The sequence below is a fragment of the Ursus arctos genome, unplaced genomic scaffold, assembly GCF_023065955.2.
Source record: "Ursus arctos isolate Adak ecotype North America unplaced genomic scaffold, UrsArc2.0 scaffold_16, whole genome shotgun sequence".
Taxonomy (NCBI): domain Eukaryota; kingdom Metazoa; phylum Chordata; class Mammalia; order Carnivora; family Ursidae; genus Ursus; species Ursus arctos.
Window position 1 is genome coordinate 15,740,683 of NW_026622830.1, and position 21,358 is coordinate 15,762,040.

General features: G+C 45.9%; 2 protein-coding genes across 6 annotated transcripts in view; one reads left to right on the top strand and one right to left on the bottom strand.

The window, feature by feature from the left end:
• The window catches only part of HNF4A (hepatocyte nuclear factor 4 alpha), a 58,700-nt gene extending 41,040 nt beyond the window's left edge, over nt 1–17,660 (bottom strand). Inside the window, exon 1 of one of the 3 annotated variants that reach the window (XM_048222147.2) lies at nt 17,500–17,660. In XM_048222147.2, coding sequence (XP_048078104.1) covers nt 17,500–17,548 — 49 coding nt within the window. In that variant the 5' untranslated portion in view covers nt 17,549–17,660. The remainder of the gene's footprint in view (nt 1–17,499) is intronic. The other 2 variants (XM_048222148.2, XM_044385840.3) reach the window with 2 other exon arrangements.
• The window catches only part of FITM2 (fat storage inducing transmembrane protein 2), a 66,860-nt gene that overhangs the window by 11,930 nt on the left and 33,572 nt on the right, over nt 1–21,358 (top strand). The window contains exon 2 of one of the 3 annotated variants that reach the window (XM_048222149.2): nt 11,749–11,808. The exons of the other annotated variants lie outside the window; for them this stretch is intronic. The gene's annotated coding sequence lies outside the window, so the exon portion shown is untranslated. The remainder of the gene's footprint in view (nt 1–11,748; nt 11,809–21,358) is intronic. 3 annotated transcript variants of the gene reach the window in all.

Genomic DNA, 21,358 nt, shown 5'->3' on the forward strand with positions numbered 1-21,358 from the left:
ACTATTATTTTGTACCTCGGCTACTTATGGACAAACTAAACCCTATCTGATATGCACATTATTACTGCTTCTGTGTGATATTTTACTGGAGGCCCTAACAATGCAATAAAACAAGAAATTAAAAACAGATATAATAAGAGAATTTAGCAAGATTACTGGATACATTTTTAATATATTCAAAGCATTTTGGTTTTAATATTTTGAAAATGTAACATCAACAAATGAGAAGACTCAGTTTTAAAAACTACTTACAATAGCAATAATGATTATAAATTATCTAATAATGAATGTAACAAAAGACTTTGGATGATTAAAATTATCTAACTTTACTGAAAAACTTAAAAGCAGACCTATATAAATGAAGACCTCTATCAATGTGTCGTACTCATGGCAGAGGGATTTATTATATAGAGACGTCAGTTCTTCCCAAATTAATAAATTCAATGAAGTTTCAATTAAAAGCCCAATAGGACAAAGCCACTTAGCTCAGTACTTGGCAAATTGCAAACACTCAAAATATAGTGGCTGCTTTCACTGAAGCCCAGTGGAGGAGATCAGTATGCCACTGGTCTCTAACCTTTGTTCTGTTCTGTTCAGCATCATCCTAAAATTTACGTAAATGAACAAAGAGAATAGGCAAGATGGTTTTTAAAGAACAACTATACTATGAGAAGGACACGCTGTACAATATATAAAGTTACAGGTACACTGCCAAGGATGGTAGATACCAGCCACATGTGACCACTGAGCTTTGGAAATGTGGCTGGTTCCCACTAAGGTGTGTTGTCCGTATAAAACACACATCATATTTTGAGACTGTGTATTAAAAAAGAACAAAATATATCTCATTATTTTTTATTGATTAGATGTTGAAATGATCAGATGTTGAAATTATATATATATATATATATATATGATCAAATAAAATATATTATTAAATAATTTCAACCATTTCTTTTGGGGGCTTTTTTAAATTAAACTTTTTATTTTGGTATAATTGTGGGTTCACTCACCTGGGTTTAAAGAATTTTTTTATTGTTTAAATGTGGCTACTAGAGATAGGTAAGTGGACCAGTATACAGAGCCTAGAAACAGATCGCCATAGATTTGAAAATGGGAGACAAAAAGAAATGACATTGCATGTCAGTCAAGAAAGGATGTTGAAAGAAAGAGAGAGAAAGAAGTTAAAAAAGAAGCGAAGGAAGGAAGGAAGGAAGGAAGGAAGGAAGGAAGGAAGGGAGGATATCCTATTCAGTAAATGGTGTGGGGCCAACTGGGTATCCATATAAAGTAAAATATAGTAATGGCATCTCTATTTCATACAACACACAAAAATCAATTCCTATGAATAAACACCTAAATATGCAAAATAAAACTTTAAAACTTGAAGAAAATATTTAGTATAATATCTTTATGATCTCAGGGCAGCACAAGATTTTATGGACAAAATACAATAAGCACAAACCATAAAGGAAAAGATCAGTAAAGTTAATGACCTGATTTATCATTTAACCAGGAGGTAACTTCCATATAACCATAAACTTCTATACAACAAAAGAGGCTCTAAAGAGGGTGAAAAGACAAGCTACAATCTGATCAAAGATGCTTTCAGCTAATATAACTGAAAAAGGATTTGGGTCAAGAATAAATAGCGCCCAGGGCACCTGGCTGGCTCAGTCGGTGAGACTCCCCACCTTGGGGTTGTGCATTTGAGACCCACGTTGGGCGAAGGGATTATTCAAAAATAAAATCTTAAAAAAAAAAAGAATAAATAGTTCCTTCAAATGATAAGAAGAGGTAAATAATGCAACAGAGAAATGGGCAAAGGATATGAACAGGCACTCCGAGCGCAAACTCAAATGACAAAAAGAGCCTTTCCCTCTGGAACAGGGGAAATACAAATTCTCATCTTACGTTCATCATCTTCTGGAATCAGGTGCCGGTGAGGATGTGGAGCGACGGGAACCCCAAAGTGAGGATGCCCACTGCCTGAGATCCAGAAATTCCACTCTGCGTGTATCCTAGAGAAACCCGCAGCCACGGTATCAGAATGTTCTTTGCAACATTGTTCCGAAATAGCAAGAAACGGGAAATGACTCCGTTGTCCAAAACCAGACACTCATACACAGCATACCCAGTGAGTGACCTACTTGTGTCTGACTGGAAAGAGCCGAAAAGCTGTGATAGGAAGGAACAAAAGGGGGGCGCTGCAGGATGCGTACAACATACCATTTGAGTACATCTTTCAGATTGACAGAATAGTACATATTGTTTATGTAGCCACGTAGAGCAGAAGTATAAAAACATGTCTGGCAATGATAAACAGCAAAAGTTGACAGTGGTCACCTTCGAGAGGGGTGGCAGGGGGGATGAGATCAGGGAGAGGTACAAGGGGGCTTCAACGCAAAATATAATATCTCACTTCTCATTAGAACAAAAAACGAGGGGCGCCTGGGTGGCACAGCGGTTAAGCGTCTGCCTTCGGCTCAGGGCGTGATCCTGGCGATCTGGGATCGAGCCCCACATCAGGCTCTTCTGCTATGAGCCTGCTTCTTCCTCTCCCACTCCCCCTGCTTGTGTTCCCTCTCTCGATGCCTGTCTCTATCTCTGTCAAATAAATAAAAAAAAAAAAAAAAAAAAAAAAGAACAAAAAACGAATCCAGTGAAGAAATGGCCATGCGGTAAGATTCCACAAACCTGAGTGATGGCACATCAGTGTTCACAGTGTTATTCTCTATACTTTCCTGCGTGCTTGTAATATTTCCAACTTAAAAGAAAGATATTATGAAAAATTTAACTTTCTTTCTACCAGCAACAGATGATTTGCATGTAATTTTTAAAAATCGTACTATTTAAAATATCTAAAAAATTATTATTTTTTAAATCTAGGAATGTATTTAAGCTATAGCGTTTCTCTGCTTCGGGGCAGGGAGAGCTTTCATGGGTGCTCATGTTTTTCAAGGGGCTCGGTGTGGAGGTCTCTCTTGAAGTGCCCAAGGCACTGTCACGTGTTAAGGACTCTGAGGAGTGCTCAGTAATGAAATTTGCACAACTTCTTTTAATCCAACATCTAACAATAGGATCTGTCTTGTCTGAGCGGCCTTGGGAAAGTCTGACCCCATGACCTCCACGGTCTGACCTCATGACCTCCATGGTCAGCCATTCCAGTTTTGACTTTGCCACTAACCTGCTGTAGACTTTGGCCAACTCACTTTTCCTCTTGGAGCTTCAATTTAAGATATTAAATGAGTGTGTGTGAAGTTTAGACTCTTAAGATTTCTTACCTATTTCCAGGTCTAATACCCCATGCTGGAGCCCTGTGTTAGGGTGACATTTCCACTTAATTTTACTCCTCCTCGCTCTATTAACTTTTTCACTATTTTAGCAGACTCATGGTAGGAGAATTATGAAAATGCACTGAAGCAAAATAAAAACTGATTAAAAATATCCCACAAGGTCCCTATGGGCCCTTTTTCAAAAGGTATGGTGATAGGCTAGCATTTATGGAGCACTATGTGCAAATGCACTGTCTTAGGATAGGTCTGTTCTTATCCTCATTTTACAGAGGAGGAGACTGAGGGTCAGAGGGTACTGTCAGCTATCCAAGGCATACGGCTTGCATAGCTCTAACCCGTCTTCCCAACTCACAAGCACAAGTTCTCAGCCACTACCAGACAAGGCCTCCCCCATTGGAAGGGGGGGGGGTGTCTCCATCCCTGCCAAGATTCCTTTTCCCCCCTGGCTCCCTGAGTCCTTCAGGATTCTCTCATCCCCCCAGGGGAGCTCTGGAAGTTATCTCTTCCAAAAACAAAGTCTGCGCCTTTGCCATAGAATGAACTCTGTCCCTCCCCCAAATCCGGTCCACCTTATCTCTGCAAAAACTATGACTTGCCCTGGAGAGGGGGGAAAAATAAGCCTCTCCCCACCCCAGCTCCACCCCCAAAATCACTGGATTTGGGGTAAACTGGACAGGCTGGAGACAGAAGAATGGGTGTGTAATTAAGTTTCAAATTGACTATTGTGTTATGCAAATGTCTGATAAAGGAAACACAATGGCTGCCAGATGGGGGCTGGGAGGTGAGATTTCCCAAGGGGAGAATTCTAGAAGGCAGGACTGGAGTTCTGGAGCCTGGGTCCTCCAGACGGACAAGCAGGCAACCAGGGTGGGGACGCCAGAGATAATTGTAGGGAGGAGAGAAGAGCCAGCCAGGGACAGGAGCCCGAGGCTTGGCTAGGACCGATCTATTCAGCATGGGACACAGAGGTGATGAGTGAGCAGTGGACTCGGTCATTGCCATGGTGTCCAAGGGACCAGAGCAACACCATTCAACAGGAGTACAATGGGAACCACATATGTCATTTTAAATGTTTCAACAGTCACGTTAAAATAAAATGGTAAACTTATGAAAAACGAGATCGTTTTCACAAATAATGAGCTTTCCCTTGGTCTCAGCAATCAGGGGTCCCAAACCCAATTGCCCTCAACGGTATGCGGAATAGATGGTACATAAGCCAATCTCACACTTTCCTGTAAGAAAACCAGCAGCGAACGAACAATGGTTTATGGTCATCAGTGTAACTTCGGTGTAGGGGCATTGAGGAACGGTGGAAACGGCCCCAAATTAGAGAAAGCACCGCCAAGCTAAATTGCTCCCGTAGACTCTTGTCTCATGGCCACGGGGGACCAGTGTTGCTACAGCTTCCCATTGTGTTTGAAAGGAGCAGGAAGCTGGGATTTTTAAAGGTTGGCAGTCAATTCAAATCATATTCAAAAAACCCCCCAAACTACCCAGATCTCAGCCTCTGGTCCCCATCAAATCCTTGACTATGTTTTACAGAGAAGGAAACTTGGTTCACGGCGGTTAACTATTTTCCCAACTCATAGCAAAGACAAAGAACTGGCTCTTCTCCTCATTTCGATTACTTCTCCTAATAACCAGCATTGATTTTTTCTTTTTCACTGTCCTTATTGAGCATTTACTAGGTGCCGGGTTCTGTGGTGAACTTACGTACCATACCACCAAGGAGGTAATGTTTATGATGCCAGGTTTAGAGAGGGGAAACCAAGGCTCAGAAACGTGCAGTGAACTGCCTGAGATCCCAGTGTGGGGCATGAACTTGGATCTCTGTTTGATTGGAAGAATCTAGATGCCCCCTCTGGCTATGCTTCTTATGCTGCACAGCCCTGAAGAAACTCAGAGACCATGGAGCCCGGTGGTTTTCACCCTGGGGCTCCTCCAAAGGGGCTGGGGCTACGGTGTGGGCAGCTTCCTACACATCCACACTTGCTTTATTATTTTTTTTAAGATTTTACTTATTTATTCATGAAAGAGAAAGAGAGAGAGAAGCAGAGGGAGAAGCAGGCTCCCCGTGGAGCAGGGAGCCCAATGCAGGACTCGATCCCAGGACCCCAGGATCACCACCCAAGCCCAAGGCAGGCGCTTGACCCACTGAGCCACCCGGGCGCCCCTCCACTCTTGCTTTAAACCAACGGCCTCCATTGTATCATTCCTCTGAATTGGCTTCCGGGTAAGATTTTGTTTGAAGAGAGGCTGCCACTGCTTTTCTTTCTTTCTTTCTTTCTTTCTTTCTTTCTTTCTTTCTTTCTTTCTTTCTTTCTTTCTTTCTTTTCCTTCCTTCCTTCCTTCCTTCCTTCCTTCCTTCCTTCCTTCCTTCCTTTTCTTTCTTTCTTTCTTTCTTTCTTTCTTTCTTTCTTTCTTTCTTTCTTTCTTTCTTTCTTTCCTTTCCCTTTCTTTCTTTCTTTCTTTCTTTCTTTCTTTCTTTCTTTCTTTCTTTCTTTCTTTCTTTCTTTCTTTCTTTTCTTTCTTCTTGTTTAAATTTGGAAACCACTGACCTGCCACGGTCCCTGGTCCCTTGATTTACAGAGGAGGAAACTGAGACCCAGAGGTAGCAAGTGCCTGTGGTCCGTCTGCAAGTCAGAACCAGAGCCGGGGCCAGACCTGGGTCCTGGAGGCCCAGCCTGGAAGGCCGGCCACTGGGTGTGCCAGGGCCTCCCTCCAGCGTCTCTGCGCTCTGCCCAGGGAAGGGCCAACTGTTCCCTCTGTGTCTCACCACGTGCTCCGCCCTTCTTCATGCCTGTTTGGATAACTTTTCGACCTGTTCCTTCACAAGCTCTCCCTGAGGTGTGGCTGCCTCGGCTGCTAGGCCCGGGGAATCCTGGGGCCTTGGCAGTGTGGCGGCCCGCCTGGCCAGTCCCACAGCAGACAGTTGTCAAACAGTGGCTGTCTGGGCAGCGGGAGGCCTGTTGACCCAGGGGAGAGCCCAGGCAGAGGCTGCAGCTTCCTCCCCAGACCACGGGCCCATCCAGCCCCTCAGCATACTAACTCAGCTGTCCTCGGCTGTACTGGCTCCTTCCACAGATTTTACAGAGCACTAGTGTGTGCCAAGCACCATTCCCCATGCTGAGGATTCAGCAGGCAACAGGAGGCCAGACTCCCTGCTCTGATGGAACTTCCACCGTAGTGGAGGAGACAGATGAATGCACAGTCCCAGAGCTGTGAAGATAAGAGGATTGATAGTGACGGTGGAGGTGGGGCGGTCTTAGATTTGGGTGGTCAGGGAAGGCCACTAAGTGGGATACTCTAAGTGGGAAACTTTCGAGCTAAGCCCCAACCTATGAGAAGAAACCCGTTATAGGAAGATCTGGGGAAAGGCCTTGGGGCAGAAATACGCTTGGAGAGATTAAAAGATAGTAAAAGGTCAGTGTGGCTGAACTAGGGTGAGCAAAAGGGATGAAGACAGGAGAGGCCAGCAGAGGGGCAGACAAGACTTGGATTGCATGGGACCTCGTAGGTTAGGGAAAAGAACTCGGCACAAAGGTACCGAAAGGTGTTCAGCAGGGATTTTGAACATGAATACATTCTGAATTTCTCCTGTAACTTTAACTTCGCTTTTTCTCTCTGGGGCTTTCCGTTTCAGGACTCTATTTTTCAGGTACACTCCAGGGTGTTTGAAATAGGGTTTCGTTATTCTCTTTTCCTTTTTAATTTAAATTTTCTTTTCAAAAATTTAATCAAAGCCGTACAGGTACACAGTTGAAAGCAAGCAATTATTTTTACAAAGCTGATAATCAATAATAGTCGCTGTCCACCTTCCCTTCCCTGAATCTAGCCCTACCACCCGGAGGCAACCATCTCCAACTACTGTAGCTAGTTTTCCTCTGTATTTCTACATATTATGGTTATCCCACTACTTCTTGATTTTTCAGTCTTAGATGTAATGTATTAACTTGCTAATAGGAAAGATCCTACGTAACTATTTCCCAATCTAGAGATAAGTCAATATTCATTGTTTCCATATACACAACCACATTGCTGTCATTAACTGTTATCCACAGCTGATGTCATCTGTATATGAACCCGAGCTTTCCCGGCATTATCTCAGTTAATCTTCACAATAACACTGTAAGGTTATTGGTTGGTTAACATAACAATACTAAGACTTTACAACCAACAACATGGGTTGCACCTGCAGAGATATCCTGAGAGGTAAGGTGAGCTGGCATTATTCACCCATTTTTCAGAACACATGCATCTCGAAATGACAAAGAAATTTCTACCTATCACCATGCAGTGCAGTGGTTAAAATAATACTCATCGGGGGTGCCTGGGTGGCACGGCAGTTGAGCGTCTGCCTTCAGCTCAGGGCGTGATCCCGGCGTTGTGGGATCGAGCCCCACATCCGGCTCCTCTGTTGGGAGCCTGCTTCTTCCTCTCCCTCTCCCCCTGCTTGTGTTCCCTCTCTCGCTGGCTGTCTCTATCTCTGTCAAATAAATAAATAAAATCTTTAATAATAATAATAATAATACTCATCTACCCCAAAGGAGCTGGGGTCCCCATGTGAAGGAGCTACACTCTTCTATCTTACATTTTGGGTCTGTTAGTAACACCAGCCAGCACTGCCCTGACTGCTACAATGCCTGGGTTTGAATCCCAACCCTGACTCCTAGTCCGTGTGGTTTGGGGTTCAGTTATATCTCTGAGCCTTTGTTACCCCTTCTGAGAAATGGGTATGATGGCAGTACCAAAGGAAGTAATCGTTACGAATTGTTTAGAACAGTGGCTGGCCCATAGTAAGTACTATAGACGTGATAAAATCAATCAGAACTGGAAGATGAATGAACCAGGACCCAGATCTGGGCCACATGATGCCAAGTTCAGTATCTGACCCCAAAGTCCTAGACATCTGTATTTCTCTTCACAATTTTTATCTATCTGCCTATTACCTGTACTTTATTTACCTGTAATTATTTACTTGATATTTTTCTTTCTTTTGAAGGCATATATTAATTTTTAAAAGTATGTTTTATGTTAGTGCTTTAGTATGCTAGTTATAAAATTCTCTAACACACAGTAATATATAGTCAGTAAGGTTTCAAAATGTTTGTCCATGTACTCCTAAAATCAGCCCTTCCCCGTGGGTACACCTAAGGAGAAGTATGCTATTTTTAGGTCTATAAAGAACCTTTGGGAACGTTCTGTCCAGTGGCTTTAAAACCATTTTGACCATGACCCTATAAAACAGGGACTCAAGCCTGCCTCCCTGGGTTGGAATCTCAGCATTTCCTCTTAATGCCTGTATCACTTTCGCTGAGTGACTCAACCTCTCTGTGCCTCCATTCCCTCCTCTATAAAACGGGAATGACAGTAATAGCATCTACATCACAAGGCCATTGTGAAGATAAGGAGTTAGTATGTGTAAAGCCCCAGCAAGGACTTTATAAAGTTTTGCTGTGATCACAACCCCACCCCAAGCACCCATCCGTAAACATGTATAAACAAAACAAGAGTCTCACACATGCAAAATTTACTCTTACTGCAGGGGATGGACTAGGATGTTTTCTCTTCTACTTCATTTTTTAAAAATGTGGTCGTCTTGGGGCGCCTGGGCGGCACAGCGGTTAAGCGTCTGCCTTCGGCTCAGGGCGTGATCCTGGCGTTATGGGATCGAGCCCCACATCAGGCTCTTCTGCTATGAGCCTGCTTCTTCCTCTCCCGCTCCCCCTGCTTGTGTTCCCTCTCTCACTGGCTGTCTCTATCTCTGTCGAATAAATAAATAAAATCTTAAAAAAAAAATGTGGTTGTCTTTGTGAAATTTCACTATCTGTTTCTGATTATAATTCATGTTCTTGTCTGTATGAACATTATACTTCCATGAAAATATTCTTTTAAATGGTACTTTTTCTTAAAGATTTTATTTATTTTGAGAGAGTGAGCACAAGCGGGCAAGTGGGGGGGGAGGGGCAGAGGCAGAGGGAGAGAGAGAATCTCAAGCAGACTCGTCGCTGAGCACGGAGTCCCATGTGGGGCTCGATCTCACGACCCTGAGATCGTGACCTGAGTGGAAATCAGGAGTCGGATGCTCACCTGACTGAGCCACTCAGGTGCCCCAAATAGTACATTTTTATTCAAAGAAAAGGCAAGAAATGATAATGAAAGAAACCAGCTGATTATATCAACAGCAAATGTGCTGAAATTATGTTGTCTAACACAGTGAGGGTCATTAACAGACTCGGGGCCCCTAATAGCTGGGATGTGCTGATCTATAATTTCTAATAAAGACTGTTGAGTTAAGGTCTAGGACTAAGATACCTGCCTGAAATAAAAAATGTGTGCTTCAAAGGCTTTTTAAAAATCATATATTAAAGCAAGGGTCAGCACACTAAAACCTCTTGGTTAAATCTGGCCCACTGCCTGTTTTTGTAAATAAGGTTTTATTGGAACACAGCCCCATTCATTCATTTACATGTTGCCCACGGCTGCTTTATGCAGCCAAGGTCCTCCAACAGCAGAGCTGAGTGGTTGCCACAGCTCCCACCTGGCCTGCAAAGCCCCACATATTCACTATCTGGCCCTTTTACAGAAAAACTTTGCCGACCCTTGTATTCAAGTTACAAGGCAAAGCCCCTAAGCTTAAATTAAATCTTTTTCTATTTACAGCTTGTTCTAGTCTATTCATAAGTCTAGCAGATTTTAACAATTATATTTCCCCCAACATTTTACTTCAAAAATTTCCAAACCTAGTAAAGATTGAAAGAATAGTACAGTGAGCACTGACTTATCCCTCACCGAGATTCCAATAAGTGAGGAACATTTGGTCACATCTGCTTTATCACTATCTATGTATCTGTGCACTTTTTTATTGAAATATTTGACATTAAAAATCGTGTATTACATTCGCCCTATGTATTTGTGTTGTGGGGGGGGGCACCTGTGTGCGTGCCTGACCCCGCACTATGGCGGTCAACTGTATAGCAACAAATTCATGTCCCCCTTCCACAGTTTAGAGCGATTCCTGGAAAACAGCTGGCCTATAGGGACCACGCATCCCAGATTCCGCTGCTTTTGACCAATGTCATGTGACTAGTCCTGACCAATGGAATGTGAGCAGAAATGACAAATGTCATTCTGAGTCAGGGGCCACTTCTAGGGTCCCTGGATGACAGAGGTAAATAAACTTCTAACTTCCATCTGGGGTTCATTTGTCACATCAGCTAGGGTTGCCCTAAATCATAAACCCACTAAATTGCATGAGGCATTAATGGGTGAAGACTGCATCTTGAAACACACTGACCGGTCCTCTGGCTTTCCAAACACTGTTGAACTGTGGAGTCCTTGCATCAAATGTTCCCATTCAAAGGCAGCATGCAGCTTCTCTGGTTGAACCAGACGTTGTGAGTGGGGGAGGCTAGGAGCCTGCTTCATTTGAACCCCCATACTGGCCTCAAAAGGGAACCCTGGGAAATCCTTCTTGACTCCTCGAGCTCCAGTGAATAATGCATGATGACTTCTGAGTAAGAAGCATGCCCTCTTTTCTCAGAAGACGAGGCAGAGAGCCAGCAGAATGACTTGAGTGGGGCCACAAAGCTCCCACTGTGTCCATGCCTCCCGTCTGCTCCCCATAGACCCAGACTATGAACCAGGCCCTTGAGAACAGAGCGCATCCCAAGGCTGGGAACTAGGCTTTGTTCTGACTCTCCACCCAGCCAACTACGTGGAACAGCCAGTTCCATAGCCCTCGTTCATTTCAGTGTGTCCCATGGCTGCTACGAGGTGCTTAGCACACAGTAAACACCCTGTCCCTCTCCCATGCAAGGTGCACACTCCACAGGTGGTGTAAGAATCATGAAAATGTATATGGCGCTTTCTAGGTGCCAGATATTCAATACTTTCCAGGTATAAACCTCACTGGATTCTCCCAATAACCCTAGAAAGGGGGTACCATCATTATCATCCCATTTGACAGATGACAAAGGTGGCAACCCCAAGCCTGCCTCTCGGCTCCGAGCTGCTAATCACGATGGCTCCTCAGAGGCTATTGTAGGGTAACAGGTGTAGCTGAAAGAATGAAGATTTGGGGTCAAGCAGACTAGATGTTCATCACTCATTCGCTGTGTGATGCAGGAAAACTGCCTTAACAACTCTGAATCTCATTTTCCCCCATCTATAAAATGATGATAATATTCCTCACCCTGATAGGTCATTGCAAGGATTGAAAGGGAAGACATGGGCACCTGGCTGGCTCAGTTGGTGGAGCGTGCAATTCTTGATCTCGGGGTCGTGAGTTTGAGCCCCACACTGGGTGTAGAGATTACGTGAATGAATGAATGAATGAATGAGTGAATGAAATGTTAAAAATAAAAGGGAGAAAACATCTAAAGTAACGCCAGAGTCCTGCCTGTTGCATAAGAAGGGCTTCATTGGGAACAGATTCCTTTCTTCTTTCCAGGCCCACCCTCATGCTAGAGGCATGTGAGTCAGAAAGAAATGGAAGGCATAGTTCGTACAGGTAAGCATCTCATAATGTTTTAGGAATGAGATAAATCATTCACAGAACAATCAGGAAAGTCCCAAGATACTTTCAATAAAGGATCGAATGAATTGCAGTTAAGTACAAGTAAAATCCTTGCAGGGTATGCCAGGCTCTAGGCCTTTGCATATGGTATTCCCCTCCCTCTCCTGGCTGATCCCTGCTAAACCTTTGGGTTTTAGCTTCAATATAAGTCCACTTCTCCAGGGTCAAGAGGTCCCTGATCCCCTGCCCTCCTCCTAAGTCTCTTTGTGTGCCCTATCCAACCACATCCTGTCACTCTGTCTTTGATTGTGGCTAGGGGATCTGTCTTTCCCACCAGATGGGGTGCTCTCCAAGATCTGAAGCCACATTTCATTCTCCTCCATTCCTAGCAGAATGCTTGTATTCCATAAGCCCTCAGTGATGTAATGAATACAGGAGGCTCCTGGGTGGAGAGAGGATCCACTCTGGGCATCGACAACCTCCCTTTATAAATTGGGACAAAATAAGATGATGGTTTCTATACTTTAGCTCATCTGGACCCAAAATCACATAAGGAACCTAATAAAAAATTTAAGATTCTTGAAACTCACCCCAGGAGATTCTAATTCACCAGGTCTGGAGAGGAGCTCCAAAACATGTCATTCTAAGAAGGTTTTCCATTTGCAGTTAGGTTTGTGAACCAGTGAACCATAGAGGCTGAAACTGAGTTGAGGTGAAATGGGAAGAGGTGATAAAAGAGGGGAGGCAAGGGAAAAGGGTGGGGGAGTCTACTTAAGGAACGAAGAGTGGGAGCAGCCACGCCTGACATCCAACACAGTCCTATAGCTGGCCAACATCTGGCCTCCGAACAACTTTGGACCCATCAACCCTTCAGGGAAATGAAGCATTTTGTAGTTTATGATACTTTCCTCCTTCATTAGCTCGTAGAATCCTCACAACAACCAAGTTTCATTTGATGGATGAAGAAATTCAGACTCAGATGGCTGAAGCAAAGTGTCAACCGTTGTACAGCTTTCAGTGGGAGAGCTACTTAATCAAACTGCCTCTGACAACAGCCTCTGATCTGGCCTGAGGCTGATACTATTGGTCAAGGGAACTAGACCCACTTACCCAGGAAACATCAGGCTCATCTGTCACTTAGATATCCTGCTCTGATGAAGGATTGTCGACCAGTGGCCAAATCACCCCATCTCCTTACTTGTTCTGCCCTGAGCACTTACAGGTGCTGCTCGCCCAGCCCCGCCTATCTCATCCAACCATCCATCCATCCATCCACTCTTCCATCCATCCACCCATCTCCCATCCATCCATCCATCCATCCATCCACTCTTCCATCCATCCATCCATCCCCCATCCATCCATCCATCCATCCATTCTTCCATCCATCCACCCATCCCCCATCCATCCATCCACTTTTCCACTCATCCATCCACCTATTCATCCACCCATCCATCCACCCACCCATCCATCTACCCTTCCATCCACCCACCCATCATCCATCCATCCATCCATCCATCCATCCATCCATCCATCCATCCACTCATCTATGCAGTTACTTATTCATCCACTTATACATCCATCCACATATCTCTTCATCCATCCCATCCATCTACTTATTCATCCACCATACCTACCCATCCACTCATCTACCCACCCACCCATCACATCCATCCATCTTCTCATTCATTCATTCATTCATTCATTCATTCAATAAGCCTCTATCAAAGTCAACATAGGGCCAGGTCCTGTGGTAGCCTATAATAAAACAGCAGGTATCAGACAAATACAGACCTTGCCTTCAGGAGATTTGAAATGCTTACAAAAATGACAAATTCCCAAAGGACCAAAACAAATAATTAAGGGAAGCTTGTTAAAAGAAAAAGCATAGGAGAGGGCAGGAAAATAGTGAAGCCAGGAGTCTGGTTAGCACATAGATAAGCACACTATAGCATCTTATCCTCATAATTGCTAAGGGCAGCTCCAGATTTGCCTGTGAGCTAGTTCCTGGCACCCACAGCAAACATGACAACGTCAGAGTCACAGGATATTCCATTGTGGCAGACACCACACAGCAGCTCTTCCTGCTTCCTTGTAACACAGTAGTGTTGTGTGTGCCCGGGGCACATTGAGAAATGTCTGCAGACATTTTTGGTTGGCACAACTGATAGGGAGGATGCTACTGGCACCGAGTGAGTCAAAGCCAGGAAAGCTGCTAAATATCTGGCAATGCACAGGACAGCCACTGCAATCAAGCATCGTCCAAGCCAAAATGTCCCTAGTCCTGAAGCTGAGAAACCCGTTCCGAGAGGACCCTGATTTTGTTTGGAGCAGTACTGTGCCAGACCCAAAGAAAAGAATATCGTTGGTCTAAGCCAATCTTGGCTTTCCCATTTCTTTCCACTGGATACTTGATCTCAGCTTTCCCTGAGCCAGGGAAGTCTGCTGGGAGGTTTCTGGGGGAATTTTCTTTTTGATAAAAGAAACAAGTGCTTCAAGGAATATCCCTTCCAGCTTCAGACACTTGAGGGTAGACGAGATACCTGATACTGTGCCAGCCATGCTGGGTCTGTAAAGCCAATACGATGAGCAGGGAGAGAAGAAGGAGGGAAGAGCATGGATCTGGCTGACATTGTTGACCATTGTCATAGGGTTGTTTCTTAAAACCTCCTTCAGTCCATTCATCCCACAAATGCTTACTGAGCATCTGTTCTGTGCCAGACGTGTGCGGGCCGAACAAACCACTGATGGTCTCTGACTTCACGCAGCTTATAGCTGAGTGGGGGACACAGACACCACAACACCCCGATGCTATCTGATCCGAGTTGTGATGAGAACTATAAAGGAGAGGGGCGCCTGGGTGGCGCAGTCGTTAAAGCGTCTGCCTTCGGCTCAGGGCGTGATCCCGGCGTTCCGGGATCGAGTCCCACATCGGGCTCCTCTGCTAGGAGCCTGCTTCTTCCTCTCTCACTCGCCTGCTGTGTTCCCTCTCTCGCTGGCTGTCTCTCTGTCACATAAATAAATAAAATCTTTAAAAAAAAAAAAAAAAAGAACTATAAAGGAGAAGCCAGTGTGCCATGAGTGTGCTGCAAGCCCAGGAGAAGGTCAAGTTCACCCAGTATCACCACACCAAAGCACAGCCCTTTAAAGACTGTCCTACCAGGGTTCAAAAATGTGAGACAGCAACTGAGATTTATGGCACATTTACTCTGTGTCAGGCACTATTCTGAGCACTCCTGTATTAACTCATATGATTCTAACTACAACCTTGCCGGCCAATACCTCTCCTGAGGCTCTGCTATGTACCACGTCCCTTACCCTGCGACTTGACTCTGCAACTGCAGCCTTGGGGGGTGCGGTATTATCTTTCGGGGTGCGGTATTATCTTTCATCAGAAAGGGCATTTTTCCTAGAGCTTTTCTGCACAACGTCCCTAGTTCATGTTATAGGTGAAACATGAGGGCTCAGAGAGGAGTAGGCCACACAGCTTTAAAGGGAGGGTGCAGACCCAGGATGCTAACCCAGATTTATTTTCTCCGAAAAGGAAGGTGCACACACACACACACACACACACACACACACACACACCAACAAATGCCCAACCGTCCCAGGCCGACAATGTTCTTCTGTTGATGGGTCCTGCAAATCTGACCAGAGGAGCGCTCCTTTCTCTGCCCAGCCAGATTTGTAGCTTAGTCAAGAGGGTCACAAGTGGACTGAAGTCAGATGATTTTTTTTTTTTAACAATCCTGAGCTTTAGTTTTCTCTTCTACCCTTGGAGATAACAATACTGTTATCTGGAACAACTATTTTAAGAATTCTAAATGAAGTCATAGGCAGAGAACATCCATCCGTCCAACCATCTATCCATCCAGCCACCCAATAAATGCGGGTGGCCCACTTGCTTGGTGATGAGTACCGCGTAGGGGTCGGGGTGAAGGGGTGTGAAGACACCTACAAAGTGCATAGACCTGGGAGACAGGGAAAGGCCGTCGGGTATTATTATTATTACAGTACCTCCTGGAAGGAACGTGGGGCGCCTTCTGTTCACCCTTAGCCTAGGCTTGTGGCCTGGAGCTCTCCTTCCTCAGAAGCTGACTATCTGGTCCCTATGCAGACAGTCTTCCTCTGGCTACAGGGTTGATCGAGTCTCACAATTGTGTCTTAACCATGGATGAAGCAGCTAGGGCATGTGCAGCCCTTCAGCTATGCTATCTCCTCTCGCTGCACCGCCCCTCTGCGAGATAGGTCTTGTCAGGTCTCTCCATTTTGCAGGTGGAGAAATAGATTCAGAGAGGGGAAGTAACTTGCCCAAGGTCACACGCTGGGCGTGGGGGATGGATCCCCAGGCAATTTTTGGTTCCTCGGCTCCTGCTACTTCCCCTGCCCCCCTCCCCCCCATCACACACTTCTGCTTGATGGCGGATCACAGAATGATCCCCTGGACCAGTGAAGAGATCGGCCCCTGATTCCCTGAGGCCATCTATCCTCAGCTGATGACAATATTCAATAATATTTGCGGACTCCTTATTATGTACCCGGTGCCAAGAGCTTACACCTTGGTCTCCTTTCATCCTCAGTGAGGGCCTATAAGACACCCTCTCTCCACAGCAAAGAGAAGACACCTGAGGCACACAAATGTTGAATAATTTGTCTAAAGTCACAAAACTAGAACCCGGATTCCAGAGGCCAAGCACTGTATGTGTCTGTGTGATTTAAATCAAGCTATAAAACGCACCTAATTTTTAAAAATCCAAAATGTGCAAAAAAAAACCCATTAAACAATATTTCTTGAACCTCCCTCCCCAGCAATAAAACTGTTACTGGTCTTTCTGTCTTCCCACTGGTTTTCTATGCAAATACAAACGTGTGTACACACACATGCGTATATCCGTTCTGTTATCGGAAATGTGAAATGCTGCACACAGTTCTTCCGAGGGTAACCTGGAGGCCCTTCCCTATCTGCACACAGATCTGCATTTTTTCCTTCAACAATGGGACAGCATTCCTTGGGAAAGACGCATCATGCTTTGTTTACCCATCCTTTACTACGGGACATTTGGGTTACTTCTAATCATGGGGTCACCCCAGGAGCAGAACCTGAGCTTTCACCGTCAGGAACACACTCTTTCCTAGCCTTGCACCTGGGTTTCATACATCTAGCATGAGATCATTTCCCTTATCAGACGCCCCACGCTGGGTGTTAATTCAAGGGGCTTCCCTTTGGTGAATTATCCAGACCTGACGGCCCTCGTCAGAGGGGTTGGCCAACTCTCCCCTTGGGTCCCGTCCCACCTAGACCATGAGCTAGCTCCATGCTAGGCCCAGGAGGGCTCCCTGTTGGCTTTGACTGGTCCCTGGTAGCCTGGGGGTCTTTTTCGGAAAGACCGCTAGGATATATCCCCAGGAAAGCAGTCTCTCTTGGCAGGCGAAACCAGCTAGCCCGTGCTCCGTGGTTCCTACAGCCCCTCCCAGCACTTCCCAGACCAAAAATGCCATGCCCCTTAGTGTAGGACTTCAGTGAAACAAGTCACCTGTAGCCCCGGGCTTCCTGCCGTTCTAGAGGAGCCCGCAAGAGTCTTTGGGCTCCTTGGAAACACACAGTGGGGCGTTCCATGGCCTCCCAAACTTGACCATGGTCCTGCCCTGCCCAGTCCTCCCTGAGCCCCGACCACGGGTCCCACTCACCATAGGGACTCTCCCCTGGAGCCCCGAGGGGCGCGTTCACACTGACCATGGCCGAGCCCACCCAGCCAGAGACGCGGGGGCATGGAGGAGCCGGGCCCCCACACACAACGGCAGCGGGGCCACCGGGAGCCAGTCCACCAGGAAGGCAGTGAGTACAGCCAGCTGCCACCGCCTGGTTATCTTATTGATTCTTCTAATCACCCAAGGTGGGTGGATACGTTAAAGAGTAACCAGTCACTTAGGGAACCTGCGGCCGAGGACTGTCACTGTTACCATGGCAATGGCAACCTGGCCAGCCCCGAGGTCCACTTGGGCCCTAGTCCTGCGTTCTGGGGTTGGGGAGACCTGGAGCCAGATATAGGGGACACCAGCCCCTCACCCCAACACGAGGTAAGGGACCGGCCAGAAGGGGTGAGGCGGTGAGAGTCCAACCTGGGCTGGGTTTTATTGGCTCCACATAATGGGTGTGGCATGTGGCAAGAGGGAGGGGTGGCAGAGAAAAGGAACGGGTGGGAGACGGTACGTATTAAACACCTACTGGATGCCGGGAGATACATGTGGGCATCACGACGTTTAAATTAAACCTCAAGGAGGAAATTGAGCCACACAGAGAAGTTGCTTCCCTGCCATCTCACAGCTGGCAAGAAAGGAGTTGAGTGAGCATTAAAAACCACAATCTCCCCTTCATCTAATATATATTTACTGAGCACCCACTGTATACCAGGCCCTGTGCTAGACTCCAGAGATACAGAAATGAGCAAAGTAGGCATCACTGGGGCTCCTGGGTGGCTCAGTCGGTTGAGCATCTGCCTTCGACTCGGGTCATGATCTTGGAGTCCCGCGATCGAGCCCGCATCCAGCTCCCTGCTCAGTGGGGAGTCTGCTTCTCCCTCTGCCCCTCACCCTGCTTGTGCTCCCTCTCTCTCTCTCTCTCAAATAAACAAATAAAATCTTAAAAAAAAAAAAGTAGGCATCATCCCTGCACCCATGGAACTTATGGACTCCTGGGGCAGATGGACATTTGTCAGACACTATTAAAGATTATTTAGTCAAAGGTATTATGACACAGATACGATTACAAACCGAGGAGTGCTATGAGGGATGGAGAAAGAGGTCTGACTCCAGGCCCCTGGGCCAAAGGCACTCTGCCTGCCGTCTCCCCTGGTCCATTAGTCTCCTTCCCTCTCTCATTCCAAAGGCAACCTATTGCTGAAATGAGCATTCTGCCCTCTGACTGCTGAGCACCCCTGCAACTCAGCCCTCTCGCGTACTTGCTATACACCTGCTCCCTGGCTTCTCTGGGAGCAGTCCCATTTCTTCTGTCCCAGTGTTGGGACTGGAGGATTGAACTGGGATTCTGAAATCACCTACTCTGATTGGCCCCTCCATGCTGCCCAGAACTTCTACCCCGTTTCCCTTCTCCTGGCTTTTCTAGTCTCTACCTCTATTTCCAATCTTTCCACTCCTCACACCTTTTCCATTGTCATCCTCAGCAGGACGAGACTTTACCTTCTGCACAGAGAAGAAAGAAGCCTTAAACCTGGACCAGCCTGAACTCCCCACCATCACCTGCACATGCCCTTCACTCTCCTCCTTTCATCCAGATCCACCCGGTGTGCACCTGCCTCTTCCCCCCCAACCCCCCCCCACGAATCCTGCGTGAGCACGTGGGGCTTCTCCTATACATTCAACCTCTCCCTCTTCAGAATTTTTTTTTTTTTTAGGATTTCCTTTATTTACTTGAGAGAGAGAGAGCATGAGAGAGAGAGAACAAGCCAGCAGAGCGGGGGGGGGGTGGAGGGCAGAGGGAGAAGCAGGCTCCCCAATATGTGGGGAGCCAGATGCAAGGCTCGATCCCGGGACCCTGAGACCATGACCTGAGCTGAAGGCAGATGCTTAACTGACTGAGCCACTCAGGCACACCCCTCTCTTTAGACTTTTAAAATCAACCTTCTAGAGGTATAAGTTACATATAATCAAATGTACCATTTTTAGGTATACAGGTTTATGAATTTGGATAAATATATATACCCATGTAACTATAACCTTATTCAAGATACAGAACATTTCTATGACCCCCAAAAGTTCTCTTTATTCCCTTGCCATTAATCCTGCGGCACCTCCCGCTCCAGGCAACACTGATCTGCTTTTGCCCCTCTCGGTTAGATTTGTCTTTTCTAGGGTATCATAGAAATAGAATCGGACAGCATCTACTCTTTTGTGCCTGGCTTCCTTTGCTTGGCATGGTGGTGAGATTCATCTACGTTCGTGTCCCTTTTTGCTGAGGAGTATTGCACTGAATGGACGTACTGTAATTTGTTCATCCATTCGCCTGGTCACAGTCACTGGGATTGCCGGTTTGGGGCTTTTAAGAATCAAGCAGCTATGTGTAGTCATGAACAAGGCTTCATGGAGACGTACGTTTTCATTCCCTTGGTTAAATTTCCAGGAAAGGAATTGCCAGTTGATATGGTATATGTATGTTTCATTTATAAGCAACTCTCAAGCAGTTGTCCCAAGTGGTCCTACCATCTTGTATTCCTGACAATGGGGTAAGAGAGCTCCTTATCGCTGTTTATTGGTGTCAGTCTTTTTAACTTGAACCATGTGATGGGATCTTTCTTTTTGCCTTCATTTGTTTAAAACTAGTTTTTTTTTTAATGAAAAAAGTAGTACATTCACGTGTTAAAAATGAAAATTGCACAAACATGCGGTGCCTGGGTGGCTCAGTCGGTTAAGCATCTGCGTTCGGCTCAGGTCATGATCCCAGAGTCCCGGGATCGAGCCTGGCACTGGCCTCCTTGCTCAGTGGGGAGCCTGCTTCTCCCTCTCCCTCTGCTGCTCCCCCTGCTTGTGCTTTCTCTCGCTCTCTGTCAAATAAATAAATAAAGTTTAAAAAAAAGAAAAGAAAAAGAAAAATTGCACAAGCAGCATATAATGAAAAATAAGCCTTCCTCCTACCCTAGTTCCCACATCTCACTCCATGGACCTTTTAAACAAATTCTTGTCTGTGTTTCCGGCACTTAAACATATGCAGATACACACTGCTATGGACTGAATGGTTTCCTCCCCAAATTCATATGTTGAAGTTCTAACCTCCCAAGGTGATTGTATTTCAAGGTAGGACCTTTAGGGAGTAATTAACGTTAAATGAGGTCATGAGGGTGGGGTCTTGATTTGATAGGATAAGTGTCCTTAAGAGAAGAGGCACGGAGAGCTCGCTCTCTCCCTGCCCTGTGAGGACACAGTGAGAAGGGAGCTCTCTGCAAGCCCAGAAGAGAGCTCTCCCCGGAGCCCCACTATGCTGGCTCCAGGATCTTGGACTTGCCGCCTCCACCTGACCTGTGAGGAAATCATTTTCTGTTGTTTAAGCCACCTGGCCGACGGTATTTTGTGATGGCAGCCCGAGCTGACTAATACACACACACAAATGTCAATGCACAAAACACACGGGACCATGTTGAAGAGGCGCTTTTGCCCCTTGCGCTTTCCGGCTTGGGATCTAGGCTTGGGATCTAAGGGCTGTTTCTACGCCGGCAGATCCGCCTCATTCTCCTGAGTGTTGATCCAGGGGTGTGACTGTCCCATGAGTGATTTGACTCGTGTTCTGTTGCTGGACATTCAGGATGTTTCCAGGCTCTTGTCACTACACACAGTGAATGTCTTCCTACACGTGTCTTGACCTGCGTGTGGAAAGTATATCTGTAGGACAAATTTCTAGAAGCAGAATCCTACCAATGTTTAAATATCCTGTAAGATTTCTTTTATTTAAAAATAATCCTCCCTTAATAACTTCCTTCCCTATCTCTGCCAGTACATCACCTCTTTCCACCCTCTGATGCCAGACTTTGAAAATAGC